Source organism: Monodon monoceros, unplaced genomic scaffold (assembly GCF_005190385.1).
Source record: "Monodon monoceros isolate NGI ecotype Baffin Bay Population unplaced genomic scaffold, NGI_Narwhal_1 Super_Scaffold_2, whole genome shotgun sequence".
In the NCBI taxonomy this organism is placed as follows: domain Eukaryota; kingdom Metazoa; phylum Chordata; class Mammalia; order Artiodactyla; family Monodontidae; genus Monodon; species Monodon monoceros.
Window position 1 is genome coordinate 98,210,333 of NW_021703776.1, and position 13,745 is coordinate 98,224,077.

A 13,745-nucleotide genomic window follows, 5' to 3' on the forward strand; every position below is an offset into this window, starting at 1 on the left:
CTGGGGAAACCAGCTGGGCAGGATTGCAGTGGTTTGGGGGAAAGATGATCGGGATTTTGACTAGTCATGGCAGAGAAGGAGAAAAGAGGGTGGATTTGAGATCGTTTCAGAAGTTACACGGATAGGACTTGATGGTGATTTGGCCATGAGGATGAGTGCAGTGAAGGGATGAAGTGTCAATTCACCTTTCCAACAAAGCTTTCAGCGAGATGAACTGGGACTGAGACCTTGTCATCAGGCACCAAGGTAAGCTGAGGCACTGCAGGAGCTCTTCTCCGAGATGCTGAAGGACATTGTAATGAAAGAGGTGGAGGACAAAGGCCATATGAACTGCTGCATCCCTGAGCCAGAGCCACCATCGTCATCATCCCCCTCATGATCAACAACACAGGGCTCACATTTATTGAGTATTTGCCATGTGCTGGACATTGTTAAGTGCTATTTACAAAGATTGTACCATCAATTCTCACAACCCTATCATGTAGGCACTGTTATTACTCCCATTTTATAGATGTGGGATTGAAGTTGAAATGCTTAACAAACCTTGCCAAAGTCAGCCAGCTTGTGAGTAGTGGAGCTGCCAGCTGCACTCTGGTTGTTTGACTGCAGAGCTTCTGAGTTTCGGAGGAGGAGACTGAGACCCGGAAAGGAAGTCACCTGTGTGAGGCCACAGATGCTTTCCCGCTTTGGCCATGCCTTTCCTCCTGTTCCCACTTGCTAACACCCTGGTCCAGCCAGTGTTTCCTGTCCTAGAGGCTGGATGTCCCCCCTCCCCATCCCCGGCTGCCTGACTGGTCCTCAGGATCCCAGATGGGGCTTCACCTGGGCAGGTGCCATTCTGAGGTTTCTTTTAGAGATGGACATTTTGACTGGATAATTCTGATAACATCTCTCTTTTCTCTTGTGGACAGGCTCCAGAGAGGGACAAGCAAACAGGGGATGAAAGGCCTTTGACGCCTTCTCCATCACCCCAGCTGGCTGCTGAGAAGAGCTCATACCTCTACTCCACGGAGATCACGCTGTGGACGGTGGTGGCTGCCATCCAGGCGTTGGAGAAGAAAGTGGATTCCTGCCTGGCCCGCCTGCTGACTCTGGAGGGGCGGACAGGGAAGGCCGAAAAGAAGCTGGCCGACTGCGAGAAGACGGCCATGGAGTTGGGGAACCAGCTGGAGGGCAAGTGGGCGGTGCTGGGGACCCTGCTGCAGGAGTACGGGCTGCTGCAGAGGCGGCTGGAGAACGTGGAGAACCTGCTGAGGAACAGGAACTTCTGGATCCTGCGGCTGCCCCCGGGCAGCAAGGGCGAGGCCCCCAAGGTAAGCCCTGGGCGCGGGGGGTGGGACAGCCCGTGCCCGTCAGCGTGCGGGTGAGCGTGCGTGACACTGTGGTTCCAGGTGCCCGTGACCTTTGATGATGTGGCCGTGTATTTCTCTGAGCCAGAGTGGGGCAAACTGGATGAGTGGCAGAAGGAGCTGTACAAGCACGTGATGCGGGGCAACTACGAGACGCTGGTCTCCCTGGGTAAGGCTGTGTAGGCGGCGCTCTGGGCCTCGGTGCACAGATGGGTCTCCTGCGGTCTGGGTCTTGGCATTGGCTTCTGTTCCTCTGGGGGTCTCTGCATCTCTGTGGGCAACTGCATGGTGGGTGTGCAGTCCTGACCCAGCTGCCTCTGTTCTGTGTGCAGATTATGCCATCTCCAAACCGGATATCCTCACCCGGATGGAGAGGGGAGAGGAGCCTTGCCCTGAAGGCCCGAGGGGCCGGGAGGAGGGGAGTGACAGAGAGGAAGCACGCCCAAGGAGGCTGGGCGCTGGTGAGTGGGGGCAAGATGGGGGCGTGGCTGGGGACAGTCCATTCATGTCCCCAGCCTCCTGCGCTTCCGAGCCGTGAGGCCAGGACGGAGCGCAGGCCCTTAACCCAGGGTGGGCCGCGCCCTAGCCCCCTTCACCCGTTTCACCTACCTCCACCCCTCACCTCTGACAACGGCCAATCTGTTCTCTGTATCTATGACCTCATTTTTCTGTCTTTGTTTTTAATAGATTCCACATATGAGTGAGATCATACAATGCTTGTCTTTCTCTGACTTATTTCACGTAGCATAATGTCGTCAAGGTTGTCGCCAGTGACAAGATTTCATTCTTTTTTGTGGCTGAATGATATTCCATTGTATGTATATGTGACATTTTCTTTATGCATTCATTGATCAGTGGACACTTCAGTTGTTTCCATATCTTGGCTATTGTATATAAATAGTGCTGCCGTGAGCATCAGGGTGCAGATATCTTTTTGAGTTAGTGTTTCTGTTTTCTTTGAAAGAATACCTAGAAGTGGGATTGCTGGATCATATGGTAGTTCTATTTTTAGTTTTTTGAGGAACCCCTATACTGTTTTCCATAGTGGCTGCACCAATTTACATTCCCACCAACAGGGTACAAGGGTTCCCTTTTCTCCACATCCTTGTCATTTCTTGTCTTTTTGATAATAGCCATTCTAACAGATGTGAGGTGGTATCTCATTGTGGTTTTGATTTGCATTTCCCTGATGGTTAGTGATGTTGAACATCTTTTCATGTGCCGGTTGCCTGTCTGTATGTCTTCTTTGGAAGAATGTCCATTCAGATCTTCTGTCCATTTTGTAATTGGATTTTTGTTGCTGTTGAGTTGTGTGCGTTCTTTATATATTTTGGATGTTAACTCCTTATCAGATGTATGACTTGCAAATATTTTCTCACATTCAGTAGGTTGCATTTTCACTTTGTTGATGGTTTCCTTTGCTGTGCAGAAGCTTTTTAGTTTGATGTATTCTCTCTTGTTTATATTTGCTTTTGGTGTCAAATCCAAAAAGTCGTTGCCAAAACTGATGTCAAAGAGCTTACCGCCTGTGTTTTCTACTAGGAGCCTATGGCTTCAGGTCTTACCCAGTTGCCTTTCTTTTTCTGATTGTGAGCCTTATCCTTCTGTTATAAAGTTCCCCGTCAACTTTTCACCTAATGATTTTATTAGCCATTGAAGATTGTTGCCTGGATTCATTATTTTATTAGGGGTTGCAAAATGGTGAAATTTGGTCATTACTTTTGTACCTAATAGCTGAAATTCTTTTTTTTTTTTTTTTGGTGCGCGGGCCTCTCACTGTTGTGGCCTCTCCCGTTGCGGAGCACAGGCTCCGGACGCGCAGGCTCAGTGGCCACGGCTCACGGGCCCAGCCGCTCCGCGGCATGTGGGATCTTCCCAGACTGGGGCACGAACCCGCATCCCCTGCATCGGCAGGCGGACTCTCAACCACTGCGCCACCAGGGAAGCCCTGAAATTCTTTTATAAAGAATAATTTCCCTAACTAACTCTTTTAGTTACCTTGAAATATAGTCTGTACAGAAAAGGCAGGATAGGTGCTTAATTCTTTCCCTTCATCAGTTTTTAGAATGAAGAGTTGCTTCCTTAGACGCCTCCAAAGGTGACCAATACTTGGGCTTTTCTTTCTTTTTTTTTTTATTATTATTATGACTTCATAGATTGTTGAGTATTTTGTACATGCAGTCCTTTGCAGCCATTATTTTCATGCTTAAGTTGTCCCATTTTTAGCTCTTGGGAGCCCCTTCAAGTTGACCTATAGGTCATTTTGGTGTAACTTTGATGGAGTTCAGACACTGTAAGATGTTCTAGTTTCATCTTGTATATTTCCTTCCCCAGACCTGGAATAAGAGTTTCTCCGAGAAGTTTTATTTCTTTCAATAAGGAATGGTATTCAGAGACTGCAGTATGAGTTCTAGTAGTTGCTAATTTTTGGCATTACTTCTAGGCCTTCTTAGAAAATATGTATTTTTGAGAAGAAAAAAATCATGAGTTCGTAATGATATTTAGAATTCAAATTTAATGTCCTTTGATTTTATACTTGTATGTCACTTTTATATGGACATCTTAAATTCCTCACTATATTAGCATAATTACTTACTGGCATTATTTTGTATCCAAATCTTAATATTTCATTATCCTATAATATCTTATTTGGAATAATAATAACTTGGAAATAATTTCAAATAATTGAGTCTGTATTACTACTAACAATTACACTTCTAATTGAAATTTGAGATTTCTTTGCAGCTCTTTTTGTCATCTGAATGCGTATTTCATTCAGGACTTAATAGACAAAATAATGCCTTTTAAAGTCGCTTGAAATAATTATTTTCTCTATGTGGTTATGCCACCAACTTGATATACAGTTAAGTTTTTTTGTTTCTGCTTAATTTTACTTATTTATTTTTATTTATTTATTTAATTTACTTATTTTTGGCTGCGTTGGGTCTTCGTTGCTGCGTGCGGGCTTTCTCTAGTTGCAGCGAGCAGGGACTACTCTTCATCGCGGTGCGCAGGCTTCTCATTGCGGGGGTTTCTCATTACAGTAGCTTCTCTTGTTGCGGAGCACGGGCTCTAGGCACGCGGGCTTCAGTAGTTGTGACACACAGGTTTAGTTGCTCCGCAGCATGTGGGATCTTCCCGGACCAGGGCTCGAACCCGTGTCACCTGCAGGCAGATTCGTAACCACTGTGCCACCAGGGAAGCCCCTGCTTAATTTTAGGTTTTTAGCGATGGCTCTTTTTAATTCTGATTTAATTTAACTTTTTGAACATGTAAGACATGGTTGCAAAGTCAAAATGATTTAACAGGATACACTCAGGGAGGTCTCATTTCCACCCTTATCCCCTCCCTCTCCCTATAGATAACCATTTTTATTAACTTCTCGTTTATACTCTAGTGTTTCCTTTTGAAAATATCACTTATACATAGATACCTTTGTATTCCCCCATACTGTTTGTCTTCAAAATACCTCATAGCAGTATGTAGAGATCTTCCTAATTTTTTGTGTGAATATGGAATGTTCCATGGTGTGATATACCATAGTTTATTTAACCAGTCTTCACTGATGGATTATTTGGGGAATAGCCAGTATATTGCTGATATAAATAATGCTGTAGGGAATATCTTGTGCATAAATCAGTTCATATTTTTGTCAGTGTATCTTTGGGATAGGATCCCAGAAGCTGGACTGCTGGGTCAAAGGTAAATGAATATGCAATTTTTCAAGAATTTATCACCAAATCCCCCTCCATAAGGGTTGTATCATTTACATTCCCATCAGCATTGTGAAAGAGGGCCTCTTTCCCCACAGCCTTGCCACTAGAGAATGTGGTCAGACTTGTCGGATTTTTGTCTGCATAATAGGTAAGTACTTCAGTGTAGTTAAAAAAAATAGATTTATTAGAAATAATTCACTCATTTAAAGTATACAATTCAGTGCTTTCTATCATACTCATAGATAAGTGCAGCCAACACCACAGTCAATTTTATAACATTTTTGTCACCTCAAAAACAAGCTCTGTGTCTTTCAGCTATCACCCTGACCCCCCTCCCAGCCCCCCAGCCATACGCAACAACAAATCTGCTTTCTGACTCTGTAGATTTGCCTATTCTGGACATGTCATGTAAGTGGAATCACGTAGTATGTGGTCTTCGGTGTCTGTCTTCTTTCACTTAGCATAATGTATTCAAGGTTCATCTATATTGAGCTGTGTATTAGCACTTTATTTTTTTTTCTTATTTTAGTCAAATACATATAACATAAAATTTACCATATTAACTGTTTTTAAGTATACAGTTCAGTGATATTAAATACATTTACCATGTTGTGCCACCATCACCACCATTCATCTCTTTTATTCTTTTACTGAAATTCTGTACCCATCAAACAATAACACTCCCCCCCTTTCTCAGTCCCTGGCAGCCACAGTTCTACTTTCTGTCTCCCTGAATTTGAGTACTCTAAGTAGTTCATATAAGTGGAATCGTACACTCTTTGTCTTTTTGTGGCTGGCTTACTTCACTTAGCACAGTATCATCAAGGTTCATCTATGTTGTAGCACATGTCAGAATTTCCTTTATTAAGGCTTTTATTATATTGAGGTAGTTTCCTTGTATTCTTAGTTTTTTGAGTAGTTTTTTTATAAAAGGGTGTTGAATTTTGTCAAATGTTTTTTCTGCATCAGCCGAGATGATCATGTGGGGTTTTTTCCCCCCTTCATTCTCTTAATGTGGTGTATTCCATTGATCCAGTTTCATATGTAGAACCATCCTTGCATTCCAGGAATAAACTCCACTTGGTTATGACATTTGATCCTTTTAATATGCTGCTGAATTCGGTTTGCTAGCATTTTGTTCATATTGGGATATTGGTCTGTAGTTTTCTTGTAGTGTCTGTCTGGCCATGGTAACAGTGTAGCTTTGTTTGTTTATGGCCATTTTAATTTTTTATTCTGTGAAATATTCATGTCTTTTCCCGTAGGAAGCTTTTTTTAAAAAATAAATTTATTTTATTTATTTATTTTTGGCTGCGTTGGGTCTTCTTTGCTGCACGCGGGCCTTCTCCAGTTGTGGCGAGTGGGGCTACTCTTCGTTGTGGTGTGCAGTGGCTTCTCTCGTTGCCAAGCACGGGCTGTTGGCATGTGGGCTCTGGAATGTAGGTTCAGTAGTTGTGGCGCACAGGCCCAGTTGCTCCGTGGCATGTGGGATCCTCCCGGACCAGGGCTCGAATCCTTGAATCCATGTCCCCTGCGTTGGTAGGCGGACTCTCAACCACTGCACCACCAGGGAAGCCCCCTCCCCTAGGAAGCTTTTTAAAAATGCATACTTCCTAGGCCCACCCAGAACTAACTGATAAGAATCTTGGGGGTGCTCCCCAGGGGATCTTTATATACCAGTCTGGTGGAGGACCTGGGATTGGGAACTACCGTTGAAATGTTCTGAGCCAGGAGTCCTTAAAAAGCCAGACCTTTGGTCCTGCTGTGTCATGACCTGTGTGGTACTATCGGATAACTTAACATGCTATATATACCATTTCCTTTTCTCAGATATGGAGGCTTTAGTCTAGAATCTAGTTACTAGACGATCAGTAAAGTTCACTTAATTATCATACCCTGTGTTTCACCTGATGCTCCAGGTGACTGCATTTAGCCACTCCCCAGAGGCTCCTGGGAGACCTCTGTGTTGCCCATAGTGTTACTGATTTGCATTCCCCAGGCCTTCCTCCATACCCAGAGCACACCTCCAGCCCAGTCAGCCCTGCCCAGAAGGAGCCAAAAGAAGGTCAGGCCTCCAAGCACCAGCAAGACTCAGAAACAAGAGTAACCCCACCTGAAACGAGCACCGGTGAGTGAGCGCTGGGCAGCCGTGTGAGCAGGACCAGACAAGCGGTACTGAGCATAAGTGCTGCGGCTCGAGGCGGAGAGAGGTGGCTGGGGGCCGGGCCGGGCCGGGCCGGGCAAGGCTGGACAGGCTTCCTGGAAAAGGGGCCCCTGAGACGGGCCGTAGAGGTAGATTTTGCTGGGAACACAGGGTATTTTCAGCGGGAGGAAACAGTCTAAGCAACGGTATGGGTTACTTACGTATGTTGGGGGCCAGGTACACTGATCAGGCTGGAGTGAGGGGAAGGGCACAGGAGGGGGACATTGGGTCTCTTCAGGGTTCCTAAGACAATCCCGTTAATGGGGCAGTACGTGCCGTATGCCTAGCAGAGTGCCAGCATGTGTGCTCCTCAGTGAGTGTCCTCTTCTGAAGACCGGTGAAGCTCCAGTCACCGCTTCCAGTGCTCTCTGCTTTTGTTTAAAGGAAATTCTTGCCCATCCTGTCACAAAAATGGAGTATATTCAGGGGGCATTTAGCATAGCACTTGGCAGGTAACCCAGAGCCCTGTTTTCTGTCTCCAGACTGCTCTGTGCTGGCTTGGAGTCCCCCTCCTGCCGGCCCGACCGTTCAGTCTCTGGGTTGCTTTCTATCCAGTTACTTGTGTGCATCTTCCCCACTGAATATGGGCCCCTGCAGTTGGAGGTGACACCCCCATCCCCGCTTCCCTGTGTCCATCCTTCCCAGCCAGTGTGTAAGAGGACTGGGACCTTCTCATTGTCCTTTTACTCTGTTGCAAACCCTATGCTGTGCCCTGGGGCCCCCCCAAACCCTTTGTCCTTTTGAGGCCCATCAGGGTGACCCCCAGATGCAGAGGGGCCAGTTGTTAGCACCACCGGCATGGGAATTGGGGGTGTGGCCTTCCCCGGTCTTCCGCCCACCTCTGAGCAGAGGCTGCGGGGTGGGGCACCTGCCACCCTTGGGACAGAACCCGGTGCTCCCTCTTCCTGGGCCTCAGGCACTTGAGCGTGTCCTGGACCTGCTAGGGAATGGCTGGGTCTCCCTGTGGGAGCCTGCTGTTGGGAAAGGCCCTCATGGAACTCTCTCTCACAGGACCGCTAACCAGCACTAGCGTTTTGTCCTCGGTTAAACGGGAGGAAGAATCTTCAGATGGGGAGTCACCCACCTCCCCTCCCAGGGACATCCTGCCCGGCATGGGGCCAGGTGAGTGAAGGGAAGAGGCCCCATGGCCACAGCAGAGCCTCGGAGGAACTCGGGGGCCCTTTGGGAGTGGGTAGGGGTTGCATGATGGACCTGGTAAGGGGTTTCCTCCTGAGGGCTCCCTCCCTCACCCCCCAAGTATTACTTCCCTGGGGCTCTGGGGACCCAGATCACCTATGGTCCTGTTCCTCCCCCATCGTGGTCTGGTCTGGCTGGAAAGGTGCTGCTTAAAACAAGCTGTGTGCCACCAGGTGTGGCCTCCTCACAGCCTCTCATGTCTTACAGCTGGAGTCTGGAGGCCTGTGATTTAAATTTAGCTCTTCCTGCTTAGAGTCTGTGTGTTTTCTATAAACCGGGCTTACATCCTGATAAGCAGGAAAAAAGAAAGCGATTATTGCCTATTTTGGCCCAATAGAAAGGGATCCAGCTGTCCTCCCATTCCATCCTGGTACCTGCTTCGGTGGGAGGCAAGCATGAGATCTGGGCCCGCCTTGGGGTTGTGGTGTGGCTGCAGATGGGCTGCAGATGAAGAGATCTGGGAGCCTTGGCCTTCACAGAGAAGAGGGCCTGAGACCCTCACTAATTTCTAAGCGCGAGACCAACCACCATGGGGGCCTCTTCAATGCAACAAGGTTTTACCTCAAAGTTTACATGATTCTTAGACTCTTAACGGTTCTGTAGCTGGAGGACTCAATTAAAAACAGTGGGTCATTTCTGACAGAAATAAAGTCCTGCCATGAGTTAATTTGTGAGGATTACTGGGCGAGCGGTGAGCAGAGAACCCAAGGTCTTGCTGTCGGGTGCTGCCCTGGAGGTTCACCAGTTAAGGGCTCTCTTCCTCAGTGGCCTCCCGGCTTGCGGTTTAAGCTCAGGCTTCAGCAAGAATAGAAATCACTCTCGTCTTGGACCTTGGAAGTTGCCTACTGAGGGCTGTAAGTTTTCATTCTAATAGGCAGCGGACAGGGTTCTCTGTCACCGTTGAGCAGACTGTGCGGTCTAGCAGCTGAGGCTGCCGGATCCTGGGGGATGGTTGGCTGGCTCCAGAGGAAACCAGAGGTGACCAGCAGCTGGCGGAGGTGGGAGAATGCCGGGTTCCAGGCAGGGCTCTGCGGCCAGGACCGGCCTCCTCAGCGCCAGGGGCCCCTGGAGCTGCTGCTGAGATCACGTGTCGCTGCCTGAGTCCCCCCTCAGCCCCCCTCAGAGTCAGGTGTGACCCACACTGAGGCCCAGCCGGGAAGCCCAGGACTCGTGGCTGCTTTCTGTCAGGGCAGCTGGTGCACGCTCGGTGTGGATTTGTTACTTGGCTGCATAGCTCTGAGGGGGGCTAAGTCACCCACCACCTCCAGGCCCGAAGCCTCTTACCCAGTCTGGGGGCAGTGGTGGCCCGCAGGGCTCATCGTCATTCACAGATCGGAACTAAAGTCGTCAGAACTTTGGGGGTCCCGCATGGTCAGCATGCCGCAGGGCACAGGACGTAGGCCTCCCTTTGTCTGCCTTTCATTTTCCCACCCATCTGCCTCCCCGGTCTGAGCCCTGACCCCAGCTCCTGGGTTTGCAGCAGTGTTTCCCTGCTCTGGCCGGGAGCGCTGGGAGGAGGAGGGGCCCGGGGAAGGCTGGGGGGTGGGGGCGGGGCTGGTGTGGCTGGAGCACGCCGGGAGGCCAGGACTGGGTCTGTGGCCCGGGTGGGGGCCGGCGGTGTGGTCCGCTTGAAATCAACGCAGACTCCATTTGCCAGGTGGTGGCGGTGTGGTCATCAAGACGGAAGCACGATCTGAGGACGAGATGATGCCTGAGCAGCTCTACGTGGGGGAGTCCCCGAGCCAGCCAGAGTGTAGACTCCCCAAAGGGCCCAGGAGCAGGACCGGGGGTTCTGGCCGGCTTCACTCGGGGGCAGCGCCCAGGGTGCGGGCAGGGGACCCTCTGCCACCGGGGGCACCGGGGAAGGGGGGCGAGCCGCCTCGCGTCCTCCCCCGCCGGCGAGAGCGGGCCTTCCCCTGCCCTGACTGCGGACAGAGCTTCCGCTTGAAGATCAACCTGATCATTCACCAACGGACCCACGCGGAGGAGGAGCAGCGCGCGGAGGCCCGGGGCGGCTCGGCCTCCGGGTCCGGGGGGCGTGCCCAGCCCGCGCTGGAGCCGGGGGAGGTGGTGGTGCCCGGCCCCGTCATCCGCTGGCTCCCAGCGGGGCCCGAGGGCCGCCGCTGCTTCGTGGGGCGGAGGCCGGCGGCCGCCAAGGTGTACCACTGCAGCGAGTGCCTGCGCTTCTTCCAGCAGCGGAAGAGCCTGCTGCTCCACCAGCGCTTGCACACCGGCGACAGCCAGGGCTGGCCCGCCTGCCCCTACTGCGGCAAGGCGTTCCGCCGGCCCTCGGACCTCTTCCGGCACCAGCGCATCCACACGGGCGAGCGGCCCTACCCGTGCCCCGAGTGCGGCCGCGCCTTCAACCGCAACCACCACCTGGCGGTCCACATGCAGACGCACGCGCGTGGCCAGGGCGGCCCGCACGTTCCGGCTCCCCCCGCCCGCCTGGGCAGCCCGCCACTGGCACGGCCCAGCCCCTCCGAGGAGGGCTGACCGGGCAGGAGCCTGCGGGGCACCCCCTGCTCCAGAACCACCTCAACACCGGCGGAGCCCTTCCACTTGTGCCTGATGCTGGTTCCCCCTTCTGCGATGGCTTTGGAGAGATCTTTTTACATGGGAAGCAGTGGCCTTTTTGATGACAGAGTGTATGCGTGCCAGATGCCTCAGTTTCCTAAGTTTGTCACTCTGCTGCCTTTTCTACATTCCTGACTTACACAGGGGCCACTAAGGCTTAGGGGATGCCAAGCTTTGGTGGGGGCCTTTGACGGGTACCGTGGACAGGCAACAGGACCAGAGGCCGTGGCCTTTCTAGTAGGGGGTGTTCGAGACACGGAGAGCCTGGGGTTTGATTTTATACACAGAGGTCTTGGCCTTCTGTCAACACGAGAAACAGCAGAGTGGACAGACAGCCTGAAGAATAGGCACTGGAAATTTGAGTTTTCTGTTATTTTGAAACTTTTTTTTATGGAGATTTTCTAAGTGCTTCTGTAAGTATTGTGTTTGGTTGTAAAGGGGACCAAGAACTCCTGAGGGGCAGGGATTATTCTGCCACCTCCTTGTGTGTGGGGATGGCAGCGGGACTGTCCAGACCAGCCTGGGAATGCCTGTTGATGGGGGTGCCTTGGCTGCTGCCCTGGAAACCAGGTGTCTTCCCAGGTGTGTGTTCCTTGGCCTAGACTGATTCCCAGTATTCCTGGTCCTTTCCCCAGTGGGTGTTCACATCCATGATTGACTTTGGTAATCAGCTGAGAGCGGGGAACTGCAGCCTGGAGTGGATGACATTTCCCCCAAGGTCTCAGTGTTCACGGGTGTGCACGCTCCATGGACTGGACCCCACCTGACACCTGGGGGGTGGGGGAGGTCAGGTGCAGAGCGGGCCCAGGAAGTTCCTCCCGAGAGGAAGATCCTGGTCTGAGGGAGGCTGGTCAGCCCACGTGGACTGTAGGGTTGCCAGGCCTGATGTGTCACGTTAAAGGTGGGGGTTGTCTTCTAGAACTTGGGGCTCATGGCAGAGTTAGGCCAGGAGATCTAGGTGAATCTTTTAACCACCTCCATCCTCGTGTTACTTGTCTGTCGAAGGTGGTAATGACCCCAGTGCATCCTACCTCACCTTAGAGTTGTCAGGGTCATAATAGATTTAGAGGCAGCGGGACAAATAGGAAGCCTGATTTCGAACTTCCTTTCAAGTTCAGGGCCCCCTTTCTCTTTCATGTTGATCTCCAGCCCTCTTCCCAGTCAGAATCACTCAAGAAGGACCTTTATTTTCTGGAGTGAGTGGAAGGTCCCACGGGTGCAAAGTGAGGTAAGACTTTCCCTTTGGGCTATATCCGCCTGGAGCCTTTTGTACCTCAGTGGAACAAATTCTCACCAAAGCAATGAGGTTCAAACTGTGGAGGTTCGGGCTATAGCATTGGGCCTCATGGAGAAGTCTTGACGGCAGCTAGCTTCTTGTGCCTCTTAAATCACACCACTTTGGGTGCTCCCTATAAACCAGCCCTTGGTCTGGGTGATTTTGAAGCTGGAGTGATGGGTCCTCAGCTCTTCTGATTGTTGTCTTATTTATCTGGCACTATGTGAAGTGTCCAGTGTTCAGGCCTGCTTCCAGGTGCCTGGGTCCCTGGCTGTGCCACTTCCTCTTGCCCCACTCTGACCCTCATACCTCTCCTAAAGTCCTGAACAGGGTTGGGGGCAGATGGAAACATTGCTGTCATCTCTGGGGCAAGAGTATACACGTCAGTGACTGCTCAGCCAAGCTCCTCTGGGCTTGGGAGAGGTGCCCCCCTCCCCTGCCGTAGATTCTGTTTGTCTGCTCTGGTATCCCCCAGCTCTTGCCAGGGCCCCGCAGTCAGGGCTGGGCTGTCAGCAAGTGCTCAGACAGGATGTGGTGCTAGTGAAGCTGCTGAGAGCTTAGCCCTCAGCTGCAAGAGCTAGTCTCAGGTGTTTCCTTGGAAGGCCTCAGGGCTCAGAGTTTCCAGGCTTTTCTAATGCTTAATGCCCTGTGTAAATACGCAAACTCTTAACAGAAGCAGTAATCACTGTGCAGTGGTGCTCCTCTTCTTCCAAAGCATTCAATGTGCCGGGCTCCCGGCTAGGCCCTGTGAGTTTGCCTCGCACGCAATAGGTGTTCAAAGGACATTCTTTACACTAAAATGAGTCAGCGGAGGCTGCGTGACCTGGGAGGCTGGAGCCTGGTCTGACCCCAGTCTCACTCCCAGCTCTGGGTCTCGGGTTCCTCATTTGTAAAGCAAAGTTGGGGTTCTGGTGTTAAAAGGCCCGTAAGAACTGTGACGGTGGTGAAACCTTGGCCCCATCAGTGCTCAATAAATATGTTGGACTCTGTACGTGCACGTGACCTGGTTCCTGCTCTCTGGGAGTCCGCGGCGGTGCGGAAAGTCCCCGCCCGCCACGCGGGTGGGCTGCTCGGCCGAGCTCGGGTCCGCATTCACGCTTGAGAGCGGCCCTCGCGCCGGAGTCTCCCACGGAGCTGGCGCCCACCCCTGCCCCGCGCCCACAGAGCCTTGTCGCACGCCGCGGGGGCGGGGCCTCCGGGCCGGCCAATGGGGGGCAGGCTCCGGGCTGCCGGGGTCGCCGCGCAAGGGGCGGGGGCGGAGCTTCCCGGTCTGGCTGATGGGGAGCCGCCTCCGGGCGCCGGGGTGGGGCCCAGCTCGTAGCCCGGGGCAGCGCTGCTGCTCGTCCGGGTCCTTTCTTTCCCGCGCGTCCGGAGCAGCCCGGCCCGACGGCCGCGAGAACACGAGAGAGCTTGCAGAGAGGCCGGGC

The 13,745-nt window shown here is 51.7% G+C and overlaps 1 protein-coding gene across 4 annotated transcripts in view; it reads left to right on the forward strand.

Annotated features, from left to right (window-relative positions):
• The window catches only part of ZNF783 (zinc finger family member 783), a 20,938-nt gene extending 7,638 nt beyond the window's left edge, over positions 1 to 13,300 (forward strand). For all 4 annotated transcript variants that reach the window (XM_029234164.1, XM_029234168.1, XM_029234165.1 and 1 more), the window contains 6 exons: positions 912 to 1,313; positions 1,392 to 1,518; positions 1,682 to 1,810; positions 7,065 to 7,193; positions 8,280 to 8,390; positions 10,123 to 13,300. In XM_029234164.1, coding sequence (XP_029089997.1) covers positions 912 to 1,313; positions 1,392 to 1,518; positions 1,682 to 1,810; positions 7,065 to 7,193; positions 8,280 to 8,390; positions 10,123 to 10,961 — 1,737 coding nt within the window. In that variant the 3' untranslated portion in view covers positions 10,962 to 13,300. The remainder of the gene's footprint in view (positions 1 to 911; positions 1,314 to 1,391; positions 1,519 to 1,681; positions 1,811 to 7,064; positions 7,194 to 8,279; positions 8,391 to 10,122) is intronic.
• The last annotated feature ends 445 nt before the right edge of the window (positions 13,301 to 13,745 follow it).